This window comes from Bombina bombina, chromosome 4 (assembly GCF_027579735.1).
Source record: "Bombina bombina isolate aBomBom1 chromosome 4, aBomBom1.pri, whole genome shotgun sequence".
NCBI classification, from domain to species: Eukaryota; Metazoa; Chordata; class Amphibia; order Anura; family Bombinatoridae; genus Bombina; species Bombina bombina.
Window position 1 is genome coordinate 204,164,215 of NC_069502.1, and position 21,061 is coordinate 204,185,275.

The window sequence follows — 21,061 nt, forward strand, 5'->3', positions numbered from 1 at the left end:
CTTCCCAACAGGAAGTTGCAAGAGGATCACCCAAAGCAGAGCTGCTATATAGCTCCTCCCCTCCACGTCATATCCAGTCATTCTCTTGCAACACTCAACATAGTAGGAAGGTGTGAGAGGAGTGTGGAGTTTTTATACTTAATTATTTCTTCAATCAAAAGTTTGTTATTTTAAATGGCACCGGAGTGTGCTGTTTTTTTCTCTCAGGCAGTATTTAGAAGAAGAATCTGCCTGCGTTTTCTATGATCTTAGCAGAAGTAACTACAAATGGTCTATGATCTTAGCAGAAGTAACTAAGATCCACTGGCTGTTCTCGCACATTCTGAGGAGTGGGGTAACTTCAGAAAGGGAATAGCATGCGGGGTTCCCTGCAGATGAGGTATGTGCAGTAAAATATTTTTCTAAGGAATGGAATTGACTAAGAAAATACTGCTGATACCGATGTAATGTAAGTACAGCCTTAAATGCAGTAGTAGTGACTGGTATCAGGCTGATGAATGTATGTGCAGTAAGTAATTTTCTAAGGAATGGAATTTGACTAAGAAAATGCTATTAATACTGAAGTAATATATGAGCCTTAACAGCAGTAGAAGCGACTGGTAGCAGGCTTATTGACAGGGATAGGCACAGACAAAGGCTGTTGCGGACATTTTCCAAAGTATAGACCTTAGTGAAGGACACCAAGGTACATTTGAAATTAAAAACATTATTATTTTATAGTGCTTGCTGTTATTATACTGATGCAGATACCACTGATCCTATAACCAGCCCTCCTCTGGCTATACCCATGAGCCAGTGTCACTACTGTGTCATTATATAGTGCTGGGTGTTATTATACTGATGCAGATACCACTGATTCTATAACCAGCCCTCCTCTGGCTATACCCGTGTGCCAGTGTCACTACTGTGTCATTATATAGTGCTGGGTGTTATTATACTGATGCAGATACCACTGATTCTATAACCAGCCCTTGTCTGGCTATACGCATGTGCCATTGTCACTAATGTGTCTTTGTATAGAGCTGGGTGTTATTATACAGATGCAGATACACATCCATTATTTCACTCAGGCTTTATTTATTCCATAACTTATCACCAATATCGCTAGCAGTCTCTTGACAAGCCACTAACTTTATTCACACTACATATTTTTTTTTTATTCCTATTATTTAATCAGAAAGAAAAGATATACTAAGGTTGTGGCGGACACTGCAAGGGCTAGTCACGGACACCAGTGTCCGTGTACGGACACCTTGCCTATCCCTGCTTATTGATAACACTACATAACTTTTAAAATGTATGTTTAAAACGTTTACTGGCATGTTATTCGTTTTTGTGAGGTACTTTGGTGATAAATCTTTTGGGGCATGATTTTTTCCACATGGCTGACGTATATTTCTGCATAGAAAAGGTTAACTGAGTTTTCCCACTGTTGTAATATGAGTGGGAGGGGCCTATTTTAGCGCTTTTTTGCGCAGTAAAAATTCAGTCACAGTCTTCCTGCTTCTTCCTCCTTGATCCAGGACGTCTCTAGAGAGCTCAGGGGTCTTCAAAATTCATTTTGAGGGAGGTAATCAGTCACAGCAGACCTGTGACAGTGTGTTTGGCTGTGATAAAAACGTTAATTGTTAAATTGATTATCCGTTTTGGGTATTAAGGGATTAATCATCCATTTGCTAGTGAGTGCAATACTTTGCTAACTTAATACATTTACTGTGAAAATCTGGTTGCTATAACTGATTTGGTTCATTGTTATTTCAACTGTGACAGTTTTTTTGTGCTTCTTAAAGGCGCAGTAGCGTTTTTTATATTGCTTGTAAACTTATTTGAAAGGATTTTCCAAGCTTGCTAGTCTCATTGCTAGTCTGTTTAAACATGTCTGACAGAGATGAATCTGTTTGTTCACTATGTTTGAAGGCCAATGTGGAGCCCCATAGAAATATGTGTACTAAATGTATTGATGTCACTTTAAATAAAAGTCAGTCTTTATCTGTAAAGAAATTATCACCAGACAACGAGGGGGAAGTTATGCCGACTAACTCTCCTCACGTGTCAGTACCTTCGCCTCCCGCTCAGGAGGCGCGTGATATTGTGGCGCCAAGTACATCAGAGAGGCCCTTACAAATCACTTTGCAAGACATGGCTGCTGTTATGACAGAAGTATTATCTAAATTGCCAGAATTAAGAGGCAAGCGTGATAGCTCTGGGTTAAGGACAGAGCGCGCTGATGATGTGAGAGCCATGTCCGATACTGCGTCACAATTTGCAGAACATGAGGACGGAGAGCTTCATTCTGTGGGTGACGGCTCTGATCCAGGGAGACCGGATTCAGAGATTTCTAATTTTAAATTTAAGCTTGAGAACCTCCGTGTATTGTTAGGGGAGGTATTAGCGGCTCTGAATGATTGTAACACGGTTGCAATTCCAGAGAAATTATGTAGGCTGGATAGATACTATGCGGTGCCGGTGTGTACTGACGTTTTTCCTATACCTAAAAGGCTTACAGAGATTATTAGCAAGGAGTGGGATAGACCCGGTGTGCCCTTTTCCCCTCCTCCGATATTTAGGAAAATGTTTCCAATAGACGCCACCACACGAGACTTATGGCAGACAGTCCCTAAGGTGGAGGGAGCAGTTTCTACTTTAGCTAAACGTACCACTATCCCGGTGGAGGATAGTTGTGCTTTTTCGGATCCAATGGATAAAAAATTAGAAGGTTACCTTAAGAAAATGTTTGTTCAACAAGGTTTTATCTTACAGCCCCTTGCATGCATTGCACCTGTCACTGCTGCTGCGGCATTCTGGTTTGAGTCTCTGGAAGAGGCCATTCGCACAGCTCCATTGGATGAGATTATGGACAAGCTTAAAGCACTTAAGCTAGCTAACGCATTTGTTTCTGATGCCGTTGTACATTTAACCAAACTAACGGCTAAGAACTCCGGATTCGCCATCCAGGCGCGCAGAGCGCTATGGCTTAAATCCTGGTCAGCTGACGTGACTTCTAAATCTAAATTGCTTAATATTCCTTTCAAAGGGCAGACCTTATTCGGGCCCGGCTTGAAGGAAATTATTGCTGACATTACTGGAGGTAAGGGTCATACTCTTCCTCAGGACAAGGCCAAATCAAAGGCCAAGCAGTCTAATTTTCGTGCCTTTCGTAACTTCAAGGCAGGAGCAGCATCAACTTCCTCCGCTCCAAAACAGGAAGGAACTGTTGCTCGTTACAGACAGGGCTGGAAAGCTAACCAGTCCTGGAACAAGGGCAAGCAGGCCAGAAAACCTACTTCTGCCCCTAAGACAGCATGAAGAGAGGGCCCCCTATCCGGAAACGGATCTAGTGGGGGGCAGACTTTCTCTCTTCGCCCAGGCTTGGGCAAGAGATGTCCAGGATCCCTGGGCGTTAGAGATCATATCTCAGGGATATCTTCTGGACTTCAAAGCTTCTCCTCCACAGGGGAGATTTCATCTTTCAAGGTTATCAGCAAACCAAATAAAGAAAGAGGCATTTCTACGCTGTGTACAAGACCTCTTAGTAATGGGGGTGATCCACCCAGTTCCGCGGACGGAACAAGGGCAAGGTTTTTACTCAAATCTGTTTGTGGTTCCCAAGAAAGAGGGAACTTTCAGACCAATCTTGGACCTAAAAATCTTAAACAAATTCCTAAGAGTTCCATCATTCAAAATGGAAACTATTCGAACCATCCTACCCATGATCCAAGAGGGTCAATACATGACCACAGTGGACATAAAGGATGCCTACCTTCACATACCGATTCACAAAGATCATTATCGGTACCTAAGATTTGCCTTTCTAGACAGGCATTACCAGTTTGTAGCTCTTCCCTTCGGGTTAGCTACGGCCCAGAGAATTTTTACAAAGGTTCTGGGCTCACTTCTGGCGGTGCTAAGACCGCGAGGCATAGCGGTGGCTCCGTATCTAGACGACATTCTGATACAAGCGTCAAGTTTTCAAATTGCCAAGTCTCATACAGAGATAGTTCTGGCATTTCTGAGGTCTCATGGGTGGATGGTGAACGTGGAAAAGAGTTCTCTATTACCACTCACAAGAGTTCCCTTCCTGGGGACTCTTATAGATTCTATAGAGATGAAGATTTACCTGACGGAGTCCAGGTTATCAAAGCTTCTGAATGCTTGCCGTGTCCTTCATTCCATTCCACGCCCGTCAGTAGCTCAGTGCATGGAAGTAATCGGCTTAATGGTAGCGGCAATGGACATAGTACCATTTGCGCGCCTGCATCTCAGACCACTGCAATTATGCATGCTAAGTCAGTGGAATGGGGATTACTCAGATTTGTCCCCTCTACTAAATCTGGATCAAGAGACCAGAGATTCTCTTCTCTGGTGGCTTTCTCGGGTCCACCTGTCCAAGGGGATGACCTTTCGCAGGCCAGATTGGACGATTGTAACAACAGATGCCAGCCTTCTAGGTTGGGTGCAGTCTGGAACTCCCTGAAGGCTCAGGGATTATGGACTCAGGAGGAGAAACTCCTCCCAATAAATATTCTGGAGTTGAGAGCAATATTCAATGCTCTTCTAGCTTGGCCTCAGTTAGCAACACTGAGGTTCATCAGATTTCAGTCGGACAACATCACGACTGTGGCTTACATCAACCATCAAGGAGGAACCAGGACTTCCTTAGCGATGTTAGAAGTCTCAAAGATAATTCGCTGGGCAGAGTCTCACTCTTGCCACCTGTCAGCGATCTACATCCCAGGCGTGGAGAACTGGGAGGCGGACTTTCTAAGTCGCCAGACTTTTCATCCGGGGGAGTTGGAACTTCATCCGGAGGTCTTCGCTCAACTGATTCATCGTTGGGGCAAACCAGAACTGGATCTCATGGCGTCTCGCCAGAACGCCAAGCTTCCTTGTTACGGATCCAGGTCCAGGGACCCGGGAGCGGCGCTGATAGATGCTCTAGCAGCCCCTTGGGTTTTCAACATGGCTTATGTGTTTCCACCATTTCCGCTGCTACCTCGACTGATTGCCAAGATTAGACAAGAGAGAGCATCAGTGATTCTGATAGCACCTGCGTGGCCACGCAGGACCTGGTATGCAGACCTAGTGGACATGTCGTCCTGTCCACCATGGTCTCTGCCTCTGAGACAGGACCTTCTCATTCAGGGTCCTTTCCATCATCCAAATCTAATTTCTCTGAGGCTGACTGCATGGAGATTGAACGCTTGATCCTATCAAAGCGTGGCTTCTCGGAGTCGGTTATTGATACCTTAATACAGGCTCGGAAACCTGTTACCAGAAAAATTTACCATAAAATATGGCGTAAATATTTATATTGGTGCGAATCCAAGAGTTACTCATGGAGTAAGGTTAGAATTCCTAGGATATTGTCTTTTCTACAAGAGGGGTTAGAAAAGGGCTTATCTGCTAGTTCGTTAAAGGGATAGATTTCTGCCCTGTCTATTCTTTTACACAAACGTCTGGCAGAAGTTCCAGACGTCCAGGCCTTTTGTCAGGCTTTGGCTAGGATTAAGCCTGTGTTTAAGACTGTTGCTCCTCTGTGGAGCTTAAACTTGGTTCTTAAAGTTCTTCAAGGGGTTCCGTTTGAACCCCTTCATTCCATTGATATTAAGCTTTTATCTTGGAAAGTTCTGTTTTTGATGGCTATTTCCTCGGCTCGAAGAGTCTCTGAGTTATCTGCCTTACATTGTGATTCTCCTTACCTGATTTTCCATTCAGACAAGGTAGTTCTGCGTACTAAACCTGGGTTTTTACCTAAGGTAGTTTCTAACAGGAATATCAATCAGGAGATTGTTGTTCCATCATTATGTCCTAATCCTTCTTCAAAGAAGGAACGACTTTTGCATAATCTGGACGTAGTCCGTGCCCTGAAGTTCTATTTACAGGCAACTAAAGATTTTCGTCAAACTTCTTCCCTGTTTGTCGTGTACTCTGGACAGAGGAGAGGTCAAAAAGCTTCGGCAACCTCTCTCTCTTTTTGGCTTCGTAGCATAATACGTTTAGCCTATGAGACTGCTGGACAGCAGCCCCCTGAAAGAATTACAGCTCATTCCACTAGAGCTGTGGCTTCCACCTGGGCCTTTAAGAATGAGGCCTCTGTTGAACAGATTTGCAAGGCTGCAACTTGGTCTTCGCTTCACACTTTTTCAAAATTTTACAAATTTGACACTTTTGCTTCTTCGGAGGCTGTTTTTGGGAGAAAGGTTCTACAGGCAGTGGTTCCTTCCGTTTAAGTTCCTGCCTTGTCCCTCCCATCATCCGTGTACTTTAGCTTTGGTATTGGTATCCCATAAGTAATGGATGATCCGTGGACTGAATACACTTAACAAGAGAAAACATAATTTATGCTTACCTGATAAATTTATTTCTCTTGTAGTGTATTCAGTCCACGGCCCGCCCTGTCTTTTTTAAGGCAGATCTAAATTTTAATTAGAACTCCAGTCACCACTGCTCCCTATGGTTTCTCCTTTCTTGTCTTGTTTCGGTCGAATGACTGGATATGACGTGGAGGGGAGGAGCTATATAGCAGCTCTGCTTTGGGTGATCCTCTTGCAACTTCCTGTTGGGAAGGGAATATATCCCATAAGTAATGGATGATCCGTGGACTGAATACACTACAAGAGAAATAAATTTATCAGGTAAGCATAAATTATGTTTTTTTTAACTACAATATATATATATATATTCTATATATTTTTTCTTTCCATTATGTATCAGACGGGACCAAAAGTGACCCTTTATGCATATAAGGAAGGTTTTTATGTTTGTTGGCTATAATTATTAAACATGAACATTAGAGGTCAACTATAATACTGTAATCCGTCAAATTGTGAAGTTGCAACTGTCATATTTGGATGTACTATTGATGTATAATTAAATGTCTTTCTGCTATGTCTTTCTGCTCCTTCTGGATACAATTTATTTTTTTAATCTGACCTCAATAAAAAATATTAATGTTAAGGAACCCCTCTCAGAAATCAGAATTTTGTTTAACTTTAAAATGTATCTAATATTTGTGACAAAAAAATAAATTTTATCTTATGATTTTTAATTATTCTCTTGAACAATAACAATATAGGTATACAATTCTTAATGCTGGTATTTTAGGAAGGTGACTGATGCTAAACTTTTGAAATATTTAGGAAATAATAAGCAGCTCTAGCACGAGAGTACGAAATGGATCAGCACTGAAGAGGTTAATAAAATGTCAAAGGAGCTGGGAAATGTCTCATATTTTCAACATTTCACTAAGCTTCATATTTCGCTGTTATCAAAGTTCAGTCTGAAAAGAGAAAACTATATGGTGTCTTTGCAGCATAAGTTTAGCTTTTTTGAGGTTTGTTTTCTATAGATTACATACAGTACAATAACTAAGTAATCCTATTAGAATCTTCACAAACAAGGTGTTGTTGGATTGTTTAAATTTACTTAACAACTGAATTCTTTTATTCTCTAGGACACATAACTCTACGAGATCTCAAAAGATGTCGAATGGCTCATATATTTTATGACACCTGCTTTAACCTTGAGAAGTACCTGGACCACGAACAAAGGGATCCCTTTGCTGTGCAAAAGGTACAATTGACTGTGCAAGGGAGAAAGTTACCATTACATAGCCTGGAAAAGAAGCTAGTGGGTGGGAAATGTAGAAAGGGAAGCTAGTGAGTGGGAAGTGTAGAAAGGGAAGCTAGTGGGTTGTAAAATGTAGAAACGGAAGCTAGTGAGTGGGAAATGTAGAAAGGGAAGCTAGTGTGTGGTAAAATCTAGAAATGGAAGCTAGTGGGTGGGAAATGTAGAAAGGGAAGCTAGTGAGTGGTAAAATGTAGAAACGGAAGCTAGTGAGTGGGAAATGTAGAAAGGGAAGCTAGTGTGTGGTAAAGTGTAGAAACGTAAGCTAGTGAGTGGGAAATGTAAAAAGGGAAGCTAGTGTGTGGTAAAATGTAGAAACGGAAGCTAGTGAGTGGGAAATGTAGAAACGGAAGCTAGTGAGTGGGAAGTGTAGAAAGGGAAGCTAGTGGGTGGGAAATGTAGAAAGGGAAGCTAGTGGGTGGGAAATGTAGAAAGGGAAGCTAGTGGGTGGTAAAATGTAAAAACGGAAGCTAGTGGGTGGGAAATGTAGAAAGGGAAGCTAGTGGGTGGGAAATGTAGAAACAGAAGCTAGTGGGTGGGAAATGTAGAAACGGAAGCTAGTGGGTGGGAAATGTAGAAAGGGAAGCTAGTGGATGGGAAATGTAGAAACAGAAGCTAGTGGTTGGGAAATGTAGAAAGGGAAGCTAGTGGATGGGAAATGTAGAAATGGAAGCTAGTGAGTGGGAAATGTAGAAAGGGAAGCTAGTGGATGGGAAATGTAGAAACAGAAGCTAGTGGGTGGGAAATGTAGAAAGGGAAGCTAGTGGGTGGGAAATGTAGAAACAGAAGCTAGTGGTTGGGAAAAGTAGAAAGGGAAGCTAGTGGATGGGAAATGTAGAAATGGAAGCTAGTGAGTGGGAAATGTAGAAAGGGAAGCTAGTGGATGGGAAATGTAGAAACAGAAGCTAGTGGGTGGGAAATGTAGAAAGGGAAGCTAGTGGGTGGGAAATGTAGAAACAGAAGCTAGTGGGTGGGAAATGTAGAAAGGGAAGCTAGTGGGTGGCAAATGTAGAAAGGGAAGCTAGTGTGTGGTAAAATGTAGAAACGGAAGCTAGTGAGTGGAGAATGTAGAAAGGGAACATAGTGAGTTGGAAGTGTAGAAACGGAAGCTAGTGAGTGGGAAGTGTAGAAACAGAAGCTAGTGTGTGGGAAATGTAGAAAGGGAAGCTAGTGGATGGGAAATGTAGAAATGGAAGCTAGTGAGTGGGAAATATAGAAACGGAAGCTAGTGAGTGGGAAGTGTAGAAAGGGAAGCTAGTGTGTGGGGAATGTAGAAAGGGAAGCTAGTGGGTGGGAAATGTAGAAAGGGAAGCTAGTGTGTGGGAAATGTAGAAAGGGAAGCTAGTGAGTGGGAAGTGTAGAAACAGAAGCTAGTGTGTGGGAAATGTAGAAAGGGAAGCTAGTGGGTGGGAAATGTAGAAAGGGAAGCTAGTGGGTGGGAAATGTAGAAAGGGAAGCTAGTGAGTGGGAAGTGTAGAAACAGAAGCTAGTGTGTGGGAAATGTAGAAAGGGAAGCTAGTGGGTGGAAAATGTAGAAACGGAAGCTAGTGAGTGGGAAGTGTAGAAACAGAAGCTAGTGTGTGGGAAATGTAGAAAGGGAAGCTAGTGGGTGGGAAATGTAGAAAGGGAAGCTAGTGAGTGGGAAGTGTAGAAACAGAAGCTAGTGTGTGGGAAATGTAGAAAGGGAAGCTAGTGAGTGGGAAGTGTAGAAACAGAAGCTAGTGTGTGGGAAATGTAGAAAGGGAAGCTAGTGGATGGGAAATGTAGAAACAAAAGCTAGTGGGTGGGAAATGTAGAAAGGGAAGCTAGTGGGTGGGAAATGTAGAAACAGAAGCTAGTGGGTGGGAAATGTAGAAAGGGAAGCTACTGGGTGGGAAATGTAGAAAGGGAAGCTAGTGTGTGGTAAAATGTAGAAACGGAAGCTAGTGAGTGGAGAATGTAGAAAGGGAACATAGTGAGTTGGAAGTGTAGAAAGGGAAGCTAGTGAGTGGGAAGTGTAGAAACAGAAGCTAGTGTGTGGGAAATGTAGAAAGGGAAGCTAGTGGATGGGAAATGTAGAAATGGAAGCTAGTGAGTGGGAAATATAGAAACGGAAGCTAGTGAGTGGGAAGTGTAGAAAGGGAAGCTAGTGTGTGGTAAAATGTAGAAACGGAAGCTAGTGAGTGGAGAATGTAGAAAGGGAACATAGTGAGTTGGAAGTGTAGAAAGGGAAGCTAGTGAGTGGGAAATGTAGAAACAGAAGCTAGTGTGTGGGAAATGTAGAAAGGGAAGCTAGTGGATGGGAAATGTAGAAATGGAAGCTAGTGAGTGGGAAATATAGAAACGGAAGCTAGTGAGTGGGAAGTGTAGAAAGGGAAGCTAGTGTGTGGGGAATGTAGAAAGGGAAGCTAGTGGGTGGGAAATGTAGAAAGGGAAGCTAGTGGATGGGAAATGTAGAAATGGAAGCTAGTGAGTGGGAAATATAGAAACGGAAGCTAGTGAGTGGGAAGTGTAGAAAGGGAAGCTAGTGTGTGGGGAATGTAGAAAGGGAAGCTAGTGGGTGGGAAATGTAGAAAGGGAAGCTAGTGTGTGGGAAATGTAGAAACGGAAGCTAGTGAGTGGGAAGTGTAGAAACAGAAGCTAGTGTGTGGGAAATGTAGAAAGGGAAGCTAGTGGATGGGAAATGTAGAAATGGAAGCTAGTGAGTGGGAAATATAGAAACGGAAGCTAGTGAGTGGGAAGTGTAGAAAGGGAAGCTAGTGTGTGGGGAATGTAGAAAGGGAAGCTAGTGGGTGGGAAATGTAGAAAGGGAAGCTAGTGTGTGGGAAATGTAGAAAGGGAAGCTAGTGAGTGGGAAGTGTAGAAACAGAAGCTAGTGTGTGGGAAATGTAGAAAGGGAAACTAGTGGGTGGGAAATGTAGAAAGGGAGGCTAGTGGGTGGGAAATGTAGAAAGGGAAGCTAGTGAGTGGGAAGTGTAGAAACAGAAGCTAGTGTGTGGGAAATGTAGAAAGGGAAGCTAGTGGGTGGAAAATGTAGAAACGGAAGCTAGTGAGTGGGAAGTGTAGAAACAGAAGCTAGTGTGTGGGAAATGTAGAAAGGGAAGCTAGTGGGTGGGAAATGTAGAAAGGGAAGCTAGTGAGTGGGAAGTGTAGAAACAGAAGCTAGTGTGTGGGAAATGTAGAAAGGGAAGCTAGTGAGTGGGAAGTGTAGAAACAGAAGCTAGTGTGTGGGAAATGTAGAAAGGGAAGCTAGTGGATGGGAAATGTAGAAACAAAAGCTAGTGGGTGGGAAATGTAGAAAGGGAAGCTAGTGGGTGGGAAATGTAGAAACAGAAGCTAGTGGGTGGGAAATGTAGAAAGGGAAGCTAGTGGGTGGGAAATGTAGAAAGGGAAGCTAGTGTGTGGTAAAATGTAGAAACGGAAGCTAGTGAGTGGAGAATGTAGAAAGGGAACATAGTGAGTTGGAAGTGTAGAAAGGGAAGCTAGTGAGTGGGAAGTGTAGAAACAGAAGCTAGTGTGTGGGAAATGTAGAAAGGGAAGCTAGTAGATGGGAAATGTAGAAATGGAAGCTAGTGAGTGGGAAATATAGAAACGGAAGCTAGTGAGTGGGAAGTGTAGAAAGGGAAGCTAGTGTGTGGGGAATGTAGAAAGGGAAGCTAGTGGGTGGGAAATGTAGAAAGGGAAGCTAGTGAGTAGGAAGTGTAGAAACAGAAGCTAGTGTGTGGTAAAATGTAGAAACGGAAGCTAGTGAGTGGAGAATGTAGAAAGGGAACATAGTGAGTTGGAAGTGTAGAAAGGGAAGCTAGTGAGTGGGAAGTGTAGAAACAGAAGCTAGTGGGTGGGAAATGTAGAAAGGGAAGCTAGTGGATGGGAAATGTAGAAATGGAAGCTAGTGAGTGGGAAATATAGAAACGGAAGCTAGTGAGTGGGAAGTGTAGAAAGGGAAGCTAGTGTGTGGGGAATGTAGAAAGGGAAGCTAGTGGGTGGGAAATGTAGAAAGGGAAGCTAGTGTGTGGGAAATGTAGAAAGGGAAGCTAGTGAGTGGGAAGTGTAGAAACAGAAGCTAGTGTGTGTGAAATGTAGAAAGGGAAGCTAGTGGGTGGGAAATGTAGAAAGGGAAGCTAGTGGGTGGGAAATGTAGAAAGGGAAGCTAGTGAGTGGGAAGTGTAGAAACAGAAGCTAGTGTGTGGGAAATGTAGAAAGGGAAGCTAGTGGGTGGAAAATGTAGAAACGGAAGCTAGTGAGTGGGAAGTGTAGAAACAGAAGCTAGTGTGTGGGAAATGTAGAAAGGGAAGCTAGTGGGTGGGAAATGTAGAAAGGGAAGCTAGTGAGTGGGAAGTGTAGAAACAGAAGCTATTGTGTGGGAAATGTAGAAAGGGAAGCTAGTGGATGGGAAATGTAGAAACAAAAGCTAGTGGGTGGGAAATGTAGAAAGGGAAGCTAGTGGGTGGGAAATGTAGAAACAGAAGCTAGTGGGTGGGAAATGTAGAAAGGGAAGCTAGTGGGTGGGAAATGTAGAAAAGGAAGCTAGTGGGTGGGAAATGTAGAAAGGGAAGCTAGTGTGTGGTAAAATGTAGAAACGGAAGCTAGTGAGTGGAGAATGTAGAAAGGGAACATAGTGAGTTGGAAGTGTAGAAAGGGAAGCTAGTGAGTGGGAAGTGTAGAAACAGAAGCTAGTGTGTGGGAAATGTAGAAAGGGAAGCTAGTGGATGGGAAATGTAGAAATGGAAGCTAGTGAGTGGGAAGTGTAGAAAGGGAAGCTAGTGTGTGGGGAATGTAGAAAGGGAAGCTAGTGGGTGGGAAATGTAGAAAGGGAAGCTAGCGAGTTGGAAGTGTAGAAACAGAAGCTAGTGTGTGGGAAATGTAGAAAGGGAAGCTAGTGGGTGGGAAATGTAGAAACGGAAGCTAGTGAGTGGGAAGTGTAGAAACAGAAGCTAGTGTGTGGGAAATGTAGAAAGGGAAGCTAGTGGGTGGGAAATGTAGAAAGGGAAGCTAGTGGGTGGGAAATGTAGAAAGGGAAGCTAGTGAGTGGGAAGTGTAGAAACAGAAGCTAGTGTGTGGGAAATGTAGAAAGGGAAGCTAGTGGGTAGAAAATGTAGAAACGGAAGCTAGTGAGTGGGAAGTGTAGAAACAGAAGCTAGTGTGTGGGAAATGTAGAAAGGGAAGCTAGTGAGTGGGAAGTGTAGAAACAGAAGCTAGTGTGTGGGAAATGTAGAAAGGGAAGCTAGTGGATGGGAAATGTAGAAATGGAAGCTAGTGAGTGGGAAATGTAGAAACGGAAGCTAGTGAGTGGGAAGTGTAGAAAGGTAAGCTAGTGGGTGGGAAATGTAGAAAGGGAAGCTAGTGGGTGGGAAATGTAGAAAGGGAAGCTAGTGAGTGGGAAATGTAGAAACGGAAGCTAGTGAGTGGAAAGTGTAGAAAGGGAATCTAGTGAGTGGGAAATGTAGAAAGGGATGCTAGTTAGTGGGAAATGTAGAAAGGGAAGCTAGTGAGTGGGAAATGTAGAAAGGGAAGCTAGTGGGTGGGAAATGTAGAAAGGGAAGCTAGTGAGTGGGAAATGTAGAAACGGAAGCTAGTGAGTGGGAAATGTAGAAACGGAAGCTAGTGAGTGGGAAGTGTAGAAAGGGAAGCTAGTGTTGGGAAATGTAGAAAGGGATGCTAGTGAGTGGGAAATGTAGAAAGGGAAGCTAGTGAGTGGGAAATGTAGAAAGGGAAGCTAGTGAGTGGGAAGTGTAGAGAGGGAAGCTAGTGGGTGGGAAATGTAGAAAGGGAAGCTAGTGAGTGGGAAATGTAGAAACAGAAGCTAGTGAGTGGGAAGTGTAGAAAGGGAAGCTAGTGGGTGGGAAATGTAGAAAGGGAAGCTAGTGGGTGGAAAATATAGAAAGGGAAGCTAGTGGGTGGGAAATGTAGAAACAGAAGCTAGTGGGTGGGAAATGTAGAAAGGGAAGCTAGTGGATGGGAAATGTAGAAAGGGAAGCTAGTTGGTGGGAAATGTAGAAACGGAAGCTAGTGGATGGGAAATGTAGAAACAGAAGCTAGTGGGTGGGAAATGTAGAAAGGGAAGCTAGTGGGTGGGAAATGTAGAAACAGAAGCTAGTGGGTGGGAAATGTAGAAAGGGAAGCTAGTGAGTGGGAAGTGTAGAAACGGAAGCTAGTGAGTGGGAAGTGTAGAAAGGGAAGCTAGTGTGTGGGGAATGTAGAAAGGGAAGCTAGTGGGTCGGAAATGTAGAAAGGGAAGCTAGTGAGTGGGAAGTGTAGAAAGGGAAGCTAGTGTGTGGGAAATGTAGAAAGGGAAGCTAGTGGGTGGGAAATGTAGAAACGGAAGCTAGTGAGTGGGAAGTGTAGAAACAGAAGCTAGTGTGTGGGAAGTGTAGAAAGGGAAGCTAGTGGGTGGGAAATGTAGAAACGGAAGCTAGTGGGTGGGCAATGTAGAAAGGGAAGCTAGTGAGTGGGAAGTGTAGAAACAGAAGCTAGTGTGTGGGAAATGTAGAAAGGGAAGTTAGTGGGTGGGAAATGTAGAAACGGAAGCTAGTGAGTGGGAAGTGTAGAAACAGAAGCTAGTGTGTGGGAAATGTAGAAAGGGAAGCTAGTGGGTGGAAAATGTAGAAACGGAAGCTAGTGGGTGGGAAGTGTAGAAACAGAAGCTAGTGTGTGGGAAATGTAGAAAGGGAAGCTAGTGGGTGGGAAATGTAGAAAGGGAAGCTAGTGAGTGGAAAGTGTAGAAACAGACGCTAGTGTGTGGGAAATGTAGAAAGGGAAGCTAGTGGATGGGAAATGTAGAAATGGAAGCTAGTGAGTGGGAAATGTAGAAACGGAAGCTAGTGAGTGGAAAGTGAAGAAAGGGAAGCTAGTGGGTGGGAAATGTAGAAAGGGAAGCTAGTGGGTGGGAAATGTAGAAAGGGAAGCTAGTGAGTGGGAAATGTAGAAACGGAAGCTAGTGAGTGGGAAATGTAGAAACGGAAACTAGTGAGTGGGAAGTGTAGAAAGGGAAGCTAGTGTTGGGAAATGTGGAAAGGGATGCTAGTTAGTGGGAAATGTAGAAAGGGAAGCTAGTGAGTGGGAAATGTAGAAAGGGAAGCTAGTGAGTGGGAAGTGTAGAAAGGGAAGCTAGTGGGTGGGAAATGTAGAAAGGGAAGCTAGTGAGTGGGAAATGTAGAAACGGAATCTAGTGAGTAGGAAATGTAGAAACAGAAGCTAGTGAGTGGGAAATGTAGAAAGGGAAGCTAGTGGGTGGAAAATATAGAAAGGGAAGCTAGTGGGTGGGAAATGTAGAAACAGAAGCTAGTGAGTGGGAAATGTAGAAAGGGAAGCTAGTGGATGGGAAATGTAGAAACAGAAGCTAGTGAGTGGGAAGTGTAGAAAGGGAAGCTAGTGTGTGGGAAGTGTAGAAACAGAAGCTAGTGTGTGGGAAATGTAGAAAGGGAAGCTAGTGGGTGGGAAATGTAGAAAGGGAAGCTAGTGAGTGGAAAGTGTAGAAACAGAAGCTAGTGTGTGGGAAATGTAGAAAGGGAAGCTAGTGGATGGAAAATGTAGAAATGGAAGCTAGTGAGTGGGAAATGTAGAAACGGAAGCTAGTGAGTGGAAAGTGAAGAAAGGGAAGCTAGTGGGTGGGAAATGTAGAAAGGGACGCTAGTGGGTGGGAAATGTAGAAAGGGAAGCTAGTGAGTGGGAAATGTAGAAACGGAAGCTAGTGAGTGGGAAATGTAGAAACGGAAACTAGTGAGTGGGAAGTGTAGAAAGGGAAGCTAGTGTTGGGAAATGTAGAAAGGGATGCTAGTTAGTGGGAAATGTAGAAAGGGAAGCTAGTGAGTGGGAAATGTAGAAACAGAAGCTAGTGAGTGGGAAGTGTAGAAAGGTAAGCTAGTGTGTGGGAAATGTAGAAAGGGAAGCTAGTGGGTGGGAAATGTAGAAACGGAAGCTAGTGAGTGGGAAGTGTAGAAACAGAAGCTAGTGTGTGGGAAATGTAGAAAGGGAAGCTAGTGGGTGGGCAATGTAGAAAGGGAAGCTAGTGAGTGGGAAGTGTAGAAACAGAAGCTAGTGTGTGGGAAATGTAGTATGGGAAGCTAGTGGGTGGGCAATGTAGAAACGGAAGCTAGTGAGTGGGAAGTGTAGAAACAGAAGCTAGTGTGTGGGAAATGTAGAAAGGGAAGCTAGTGGGTGTAAAATGTAGAAACGGAAGCTAGTGAGTGGGAAGTGTAGAAACAGAAGCTAGTGTGTGGGAAATGTAGAAAGGGAAGCTAGTGGGTGGGAAATGTAGAAAGGGAAGCTAGTGAGTGGGAAGTGTAGAAACAGAAGCTAGTGTGTGGGAAATGTAGAAAGGGAAGCTAGTGGATGGGAAATGTAGAAATGGAAGCTATTGAGTGGGAAATGTAGAAACGGAAGCTAGTGAGTGGAAAGTGAAGAAAGGGAAGCTAGTGGGTGGGAAATGTAGAAAGGGAAGCTAGTGGGTGGGAAATGTAGAAAGGGAAGCTAGTGAGTGGGAAATGTAGAAACGGAAGCTAGTGAGTTGGAAGTGTAGAAAGGGAAGCTAGTGAGTGGGAAATGTAGAAACGGAAGCTAGTGAGTGGGAAGTGTAGAAAGGGAAGCTAGTGTGTGGGGAATGTAGAAAGGGAAGCTAGTGGGTGGGAAATATAGAAAGGGAAGCTAGTGAGTGGGAAGTGTAGAAAGGGAAGCTAGTGTGTGGGAAATGTAGAAAGGGAAGCTAGTGGGTGGGAAATGTAGAAACGGAAGTTAGTGAGTGGGAAGTGTAGAAACAGAAGCTAGTGTGTGGGAAATGTAGAAAGGGAAGCTAGTGGGTGGGAAATGTAGAAAGGGAAGCTAGTGGGTGGGCAATGTAGAAAGGGATGCTAGTGAGTGGGAAGTGTAGAAAGGGAAGCTAGTGGGTGGGAAATGTAGAAAGGGAAGCTAGTGGGTGGGAAATGTAGAAAGGGAAACTAGTGAGTGGGAAATGTAGAAACGGATGCTAGTGAGTGGGAAATGTAGAAACGGAAGCTAGTGAGTGGGAAGTGTAGAAAGGGAAGCTAGTGTTGGGAAATGTAGAAAGGGATGCTAGTGAGTGGGAAATGTAGAAAGGGAAGCTAGTGAGTGGGAAATGTAGAAAGGGAAGCTAGTGAGTGGGAAGTGTAGAAAGGGAAGCTAGTGGGTGGGAAATGTAGAAAGGGAAGCTAGTGAGTGGGAAATGTAGAAACAAAAGCTAGTGAGTGGGAAGTGTAGAAAGGGAAGCTAGTGGGTGGGAAATGTAGAAAGGGAAGCAAGTGGGTGGAAAATATAGAAAGGGAAGCTAGTGGGTGGGAAATGTAGAAACAGAAGTTAGTGAGTGGGAAATGTAGAAAGGGAAGCTAGTGGATGGGAAATGTAGAAAGGGAAGCTAGTTGGTGGGAAATGTAGAAACGGAAGCTAGTGGATGGGAAATGTAGAAACAGAAGCTAGTGGGTGGGAAATGTAGAAAGGGAAGCTAGTGGGTGGGAAATGTAGAAAGGGAAGCTAGTGGGTGGGAAATGTAGAAAGGGAAGCTAGTTAGTGGGAAGTGTAGAAACGGAAGCTAGTGAGTGGGAAGTGTAGAAAGGGAAGCTAGTGTGTGGGGAATGTAGAAAGGGAAGCTAGTGGGTGGGAAATGTAGAAAGGGAAGCTAGTGAGTGGGAAGTGTAGAAAGGTAAGCTAGTGTGTTGGAAATGTAGAAAGGGAAGCTAGTGGGTGGGAAATGTAGAAACGGAAGCTAGTGAGTGGGAAGTGTAGAAACAGAAGCTAGTGTGTGGGAAATGTAGAAAGGGAAGCTAGTGGGTGGGAAATGTAGAAAGGGAAGCTAGTGGGTCGGCAATGTAGAAAGGGAAGCTAGTGAGTGGGAAGTGTAGAAACAGAAGCTAGTGTGTGGGAAATGTAGAAAGGGAAGCTAGTGGGTGGGAAATGTAGAAACGGAAGCTAGTGAGTGGGAAGTGTAGAAACAGAAGCTAGTGTGTGGGAAATGTAGAAAGGGAAGCTAGTGGGTGGAAAATGTAGAAACGGAAGCTAGTGAGTGGGAAGTGTAGAAACAGAAGCTAGTGTGTGGGAAATGTAGAAAGGGAAGCTAGTGGGTGGGAAATGTAGAAAGGGAAGCTAGTGAGTGGGAAGTGTAGAAACAGAAGCTAGTGTGTGGGAAATGTAGAAAGGGAAGCTAGTGGATGGGAAATGTAGAAATGGAAGCTAGTGAGTGGGAAATGTAGAAACGGAAGCTAGTGAGTGGAAAGTGAAGAAAGGGAAGCTAGTGGGTGGGAAATGTAGATAGGGAAGCTAGTGAGTGGGAAATGTAGAAACGGAAGCTAGTGAGTGGGAAGTGTAGAAAGGGAAGCTAGTGAGTGGGAAATGTAGAAACGGAAGCTAGTGAGTGGGAAGTGTAGAAAGGGAAGCTAGTGGGTGGGAAATGTAGAAAGGGAAGCTAGTGTGTGGGAAATGTAGAAAGGGAAGCTAGTGAGTGGGAAATGTAGAAACGGAAGCTAGTGAGTGGGAAATGTAGAAACAGAAGCTAGTGGTTGGGAAATGTAGAAAGGGATGCTAGTGAGTGGGAAATGTAGAAAGGGAAGCTAGTGAGTGGGAAATGTAGAAAGGGAAGCTAGTGAGTGGGAAGTGTAGAAAGGGAAGCTAGTGGGTGGGAAATGTAGAAAGGGAAGCTAGTGGGTGGGAAATGTAGAAACGGAAGCTAGTGAGTGGGAAGTGTAGAAAGGGAAGCTAGTGGGTGGGAAATGTAGAAAGGGAAGCTAGTGGGTGGAAAATGTAGAAAGGGAAGCTAGTGGGTGGAAAATATAGAAAGGGAAGCTAGTGGGTGGGAAATGTAGAAACAGAAGCTAGTGTGTGGGAAATGTAGAAAGGGAAGCTAGTGGGTGGGAAATGTAGAAATGGAAGCTAGTGAGTGGGAAATGTAGAAACGGAAGCTAGTGAGTGGAAAGTGAAGAAAGGGAAGCTAGTGGGTGGGAAATGTAGAAATGGAAGCTAGTGGGTGGGAAATGTAGAAAGGGAAGCTAGTGAGTGGGAAATGTAGAAACGGAAGCTAGTGAGTGGGAAGTGTAGAAAGGGAAGCTAGTGAGTGGGAAATGTAGAAACGGAAGCTAGTGAGTGGGAAGTGTAGAAAGGGAAGCTAGTGGGTGGGAAATGTAGAAAGGGAAGCTAGTGGGTGGGAAATGTAGAAAGGGAAGCTAGTGGGTGGGAAATGTTGAAAGGGAAGCTAGTGAGTGGGAAATGTAGAAACGGAAGCTAGTGAGTGGGAAATGTAGAAACAGAAGCTAGTGGTTGGGAAATGTAGAAAGGGATGCTAGTGAGTGGGAAATGTAGAAAGGGAAGCTAGTGAGTGGGAAGTGTAGAAAGGGAAGCTAGTGAGTGGGAAGTGTAGAAAGGGAAGCTAGTGGGTGGGAAATGTAGAAATGGAAGCTAGTGAGTGGGAAATGTAGAAACGGAAGCTAGTGAGTGGGAAGTGTAGAAAGGGAAGCTAGTGGGTGGGAAATGTAGAAAGGGAAGCTAGTGGGTGGAAAATGTAGAAAGGGAAGCTAGTGGGTGGAAAATATAGAAAGGGAAGCTAGTGGGTGGGAAATGTAGAAACAGAAGCTAGTGAGTGGGAAATGTAGAAAGGGAAGCTAGTGGATGGGAAATGTAGAAAGGGAAGCTAGTGGGTGGGAAATGTAGAAACTGAAGCTAGTGGATGGGAAATGTAGAAACAGAAGTTAGTGGGTGGGAAATGTAGAAAGGGAAGCTAGTGGGTGGGAAATGTAGAAACAGAAGCTAGTGGGTGGGAAATGTAGAAAGGGAAGCTAGTGGGTGGGAAACGAAAAGGAAGCTAGTGGGTGGGAAATGTAGAAAGGGAAGCTAGTGTGTGGTAAAATGTAGAAACGGAAGCTAGTGAGTGGGAAATGTAGAAAGGGAAGCTAGTGAGTTGGAAGTTTAGAAAGGGAAGCTAGTGAGTGGGAAGTGTAGAAACAGAAGCTAGTGTGTGGGAAATGTAGAAAGGGAAGCTAGTGGATGGAAAATGTAGAAACAGAAGCTACGGGGTGGGAAATGTAGAAAGGGAAGCTAGTGGGTGGGAAATTTAGAAAGGGAAGCTAGTGGGTGGGAAATGTAGAAAGGGAAGCTAGTGGGTGGGAAATCTAGAAAGGGATTATCTGCAGTTATAACTGGGAGTGTTTCTATGCTGATGTAATCGGCTGAAATTGGTTTAAGTAGCTAAACAAAATCAACTATCCAGTATTGTTTGATACTCCCCAGAACTATTTAGCAGATGAAAGTAGAATATTTAGGAGCCACATAACAAGGCTTTAGCAATTTCATTAGCAGAAGGTAATTTTTAATATAGCATAATGGAAGGTCTGATACACAACATACACAATCAAGTGATCATCAAACCATATGACTAAATAATTACCCGACAGAAGAATATACCTCTGGGGTTGATGCAATATTCTTGCCCATCAGTGTTGATTTTGCTACAGTTGCTTTTTTTTTTGCTTTTTTAAAAAGTTTTTGATCTAATATGAAGTGTTGCGCAGATTGCAACAAGAGTATATTAACTAGACGTGTGCACGGGCCAAAATTTTGGTTCGAACGAATCTTTCAGGCCAAATACTCAGAAAATGTAGTTTTCCAAATATTTGTTTGCTGTGCTATTCAGTACTCGTCTTGTTTTAAACAAAACGAATACTGAATATTTATGAAGCATTAACCTTTTTTTTTCTTTTCATTAAATGAATGTAAATGTTCCTTTGCTACAGGGGAAAATGTTCACCTATAGCATTATATACTTACCGCTAGCGCTCTGGAGACAAACGCTAATCCCATCCCTTTTTCACAAAACCCTGGGACGCGCTAGTAGGAGGCTTAGCGCAGCGGATCCCAGCACTGCATTGGTTTCAAAACGAATGTACATGTTTAATGTTAACCACACTCTGTCAAATTCAACTAAAACAACTTTTAATGCTACATAATGATTTGTATAGCTTCACATCCCTCTAGTGGTAAAATATAATATTGCACTTAGGCACAAAACTACTCTTTTTGCTGTAATGGTTTGTTTATTGGGATATAGAAGTATTACTTTCCTAAGACATGGAGAGTCCACAACGTCATTCCAATTACTAGTGGGATATTCACTCCTGGCCAGCAGGAAGAGGCAAAGAGCACCTCAGGAAAGCTGTTAAGTGTCACTTCCCTTACCCATAACCCCCAGTCATTCTCTTTGCCTCTGTCAATAGAGGACGTGAAGTTTGTGTCTGAAGATTTTTTTTATTCCTTTAATGGGTACTTTTCCCTGCAAGCAAGAATTGGGGTTTAGCTGTGTCCATGTCAATCTCTTGAGTAAGAGTAGTGGTGTCTTTTAAGCAGTTAGAAAGTGGTGAGGTTGTCCTTGCTTTGTTTTCTAACATAATTGCTACCCTAGTTATAGAAAGCCAGAGTTGGTTATTCTGTTCTTTCTTTTTCTACAGGTCTATGTAAGGAGTAT

The 21,061-nt window shown here is 43.6% G+C and overlaps 1 protein-coding gene across 2 annotated transcripts in view; it reads left to right on the forward strand.

The window, feature by feature from the left end:
• PPP2R3A (protein phosphatase 2 regulatory subunit B''alpha) overlaps positions 1-21,061 on the forward strand; it is a 703,244-nt gene that overhangs the window by 674,093 nt on the left and 8,090 nt on the right. For both annotated transcript variants that reach the window (XM_053709750.1, XM_053709751.1), the window contains exon 14: positions 7,454-7,572. In XM_053709750.1, the coding sequence (XP_053565725.1) occupies positions 7,454-7,572 (119 nt within the window). The remainder of the gene's footprint in view (positions 1-7,453; positions 7,573-21,061) is intronic.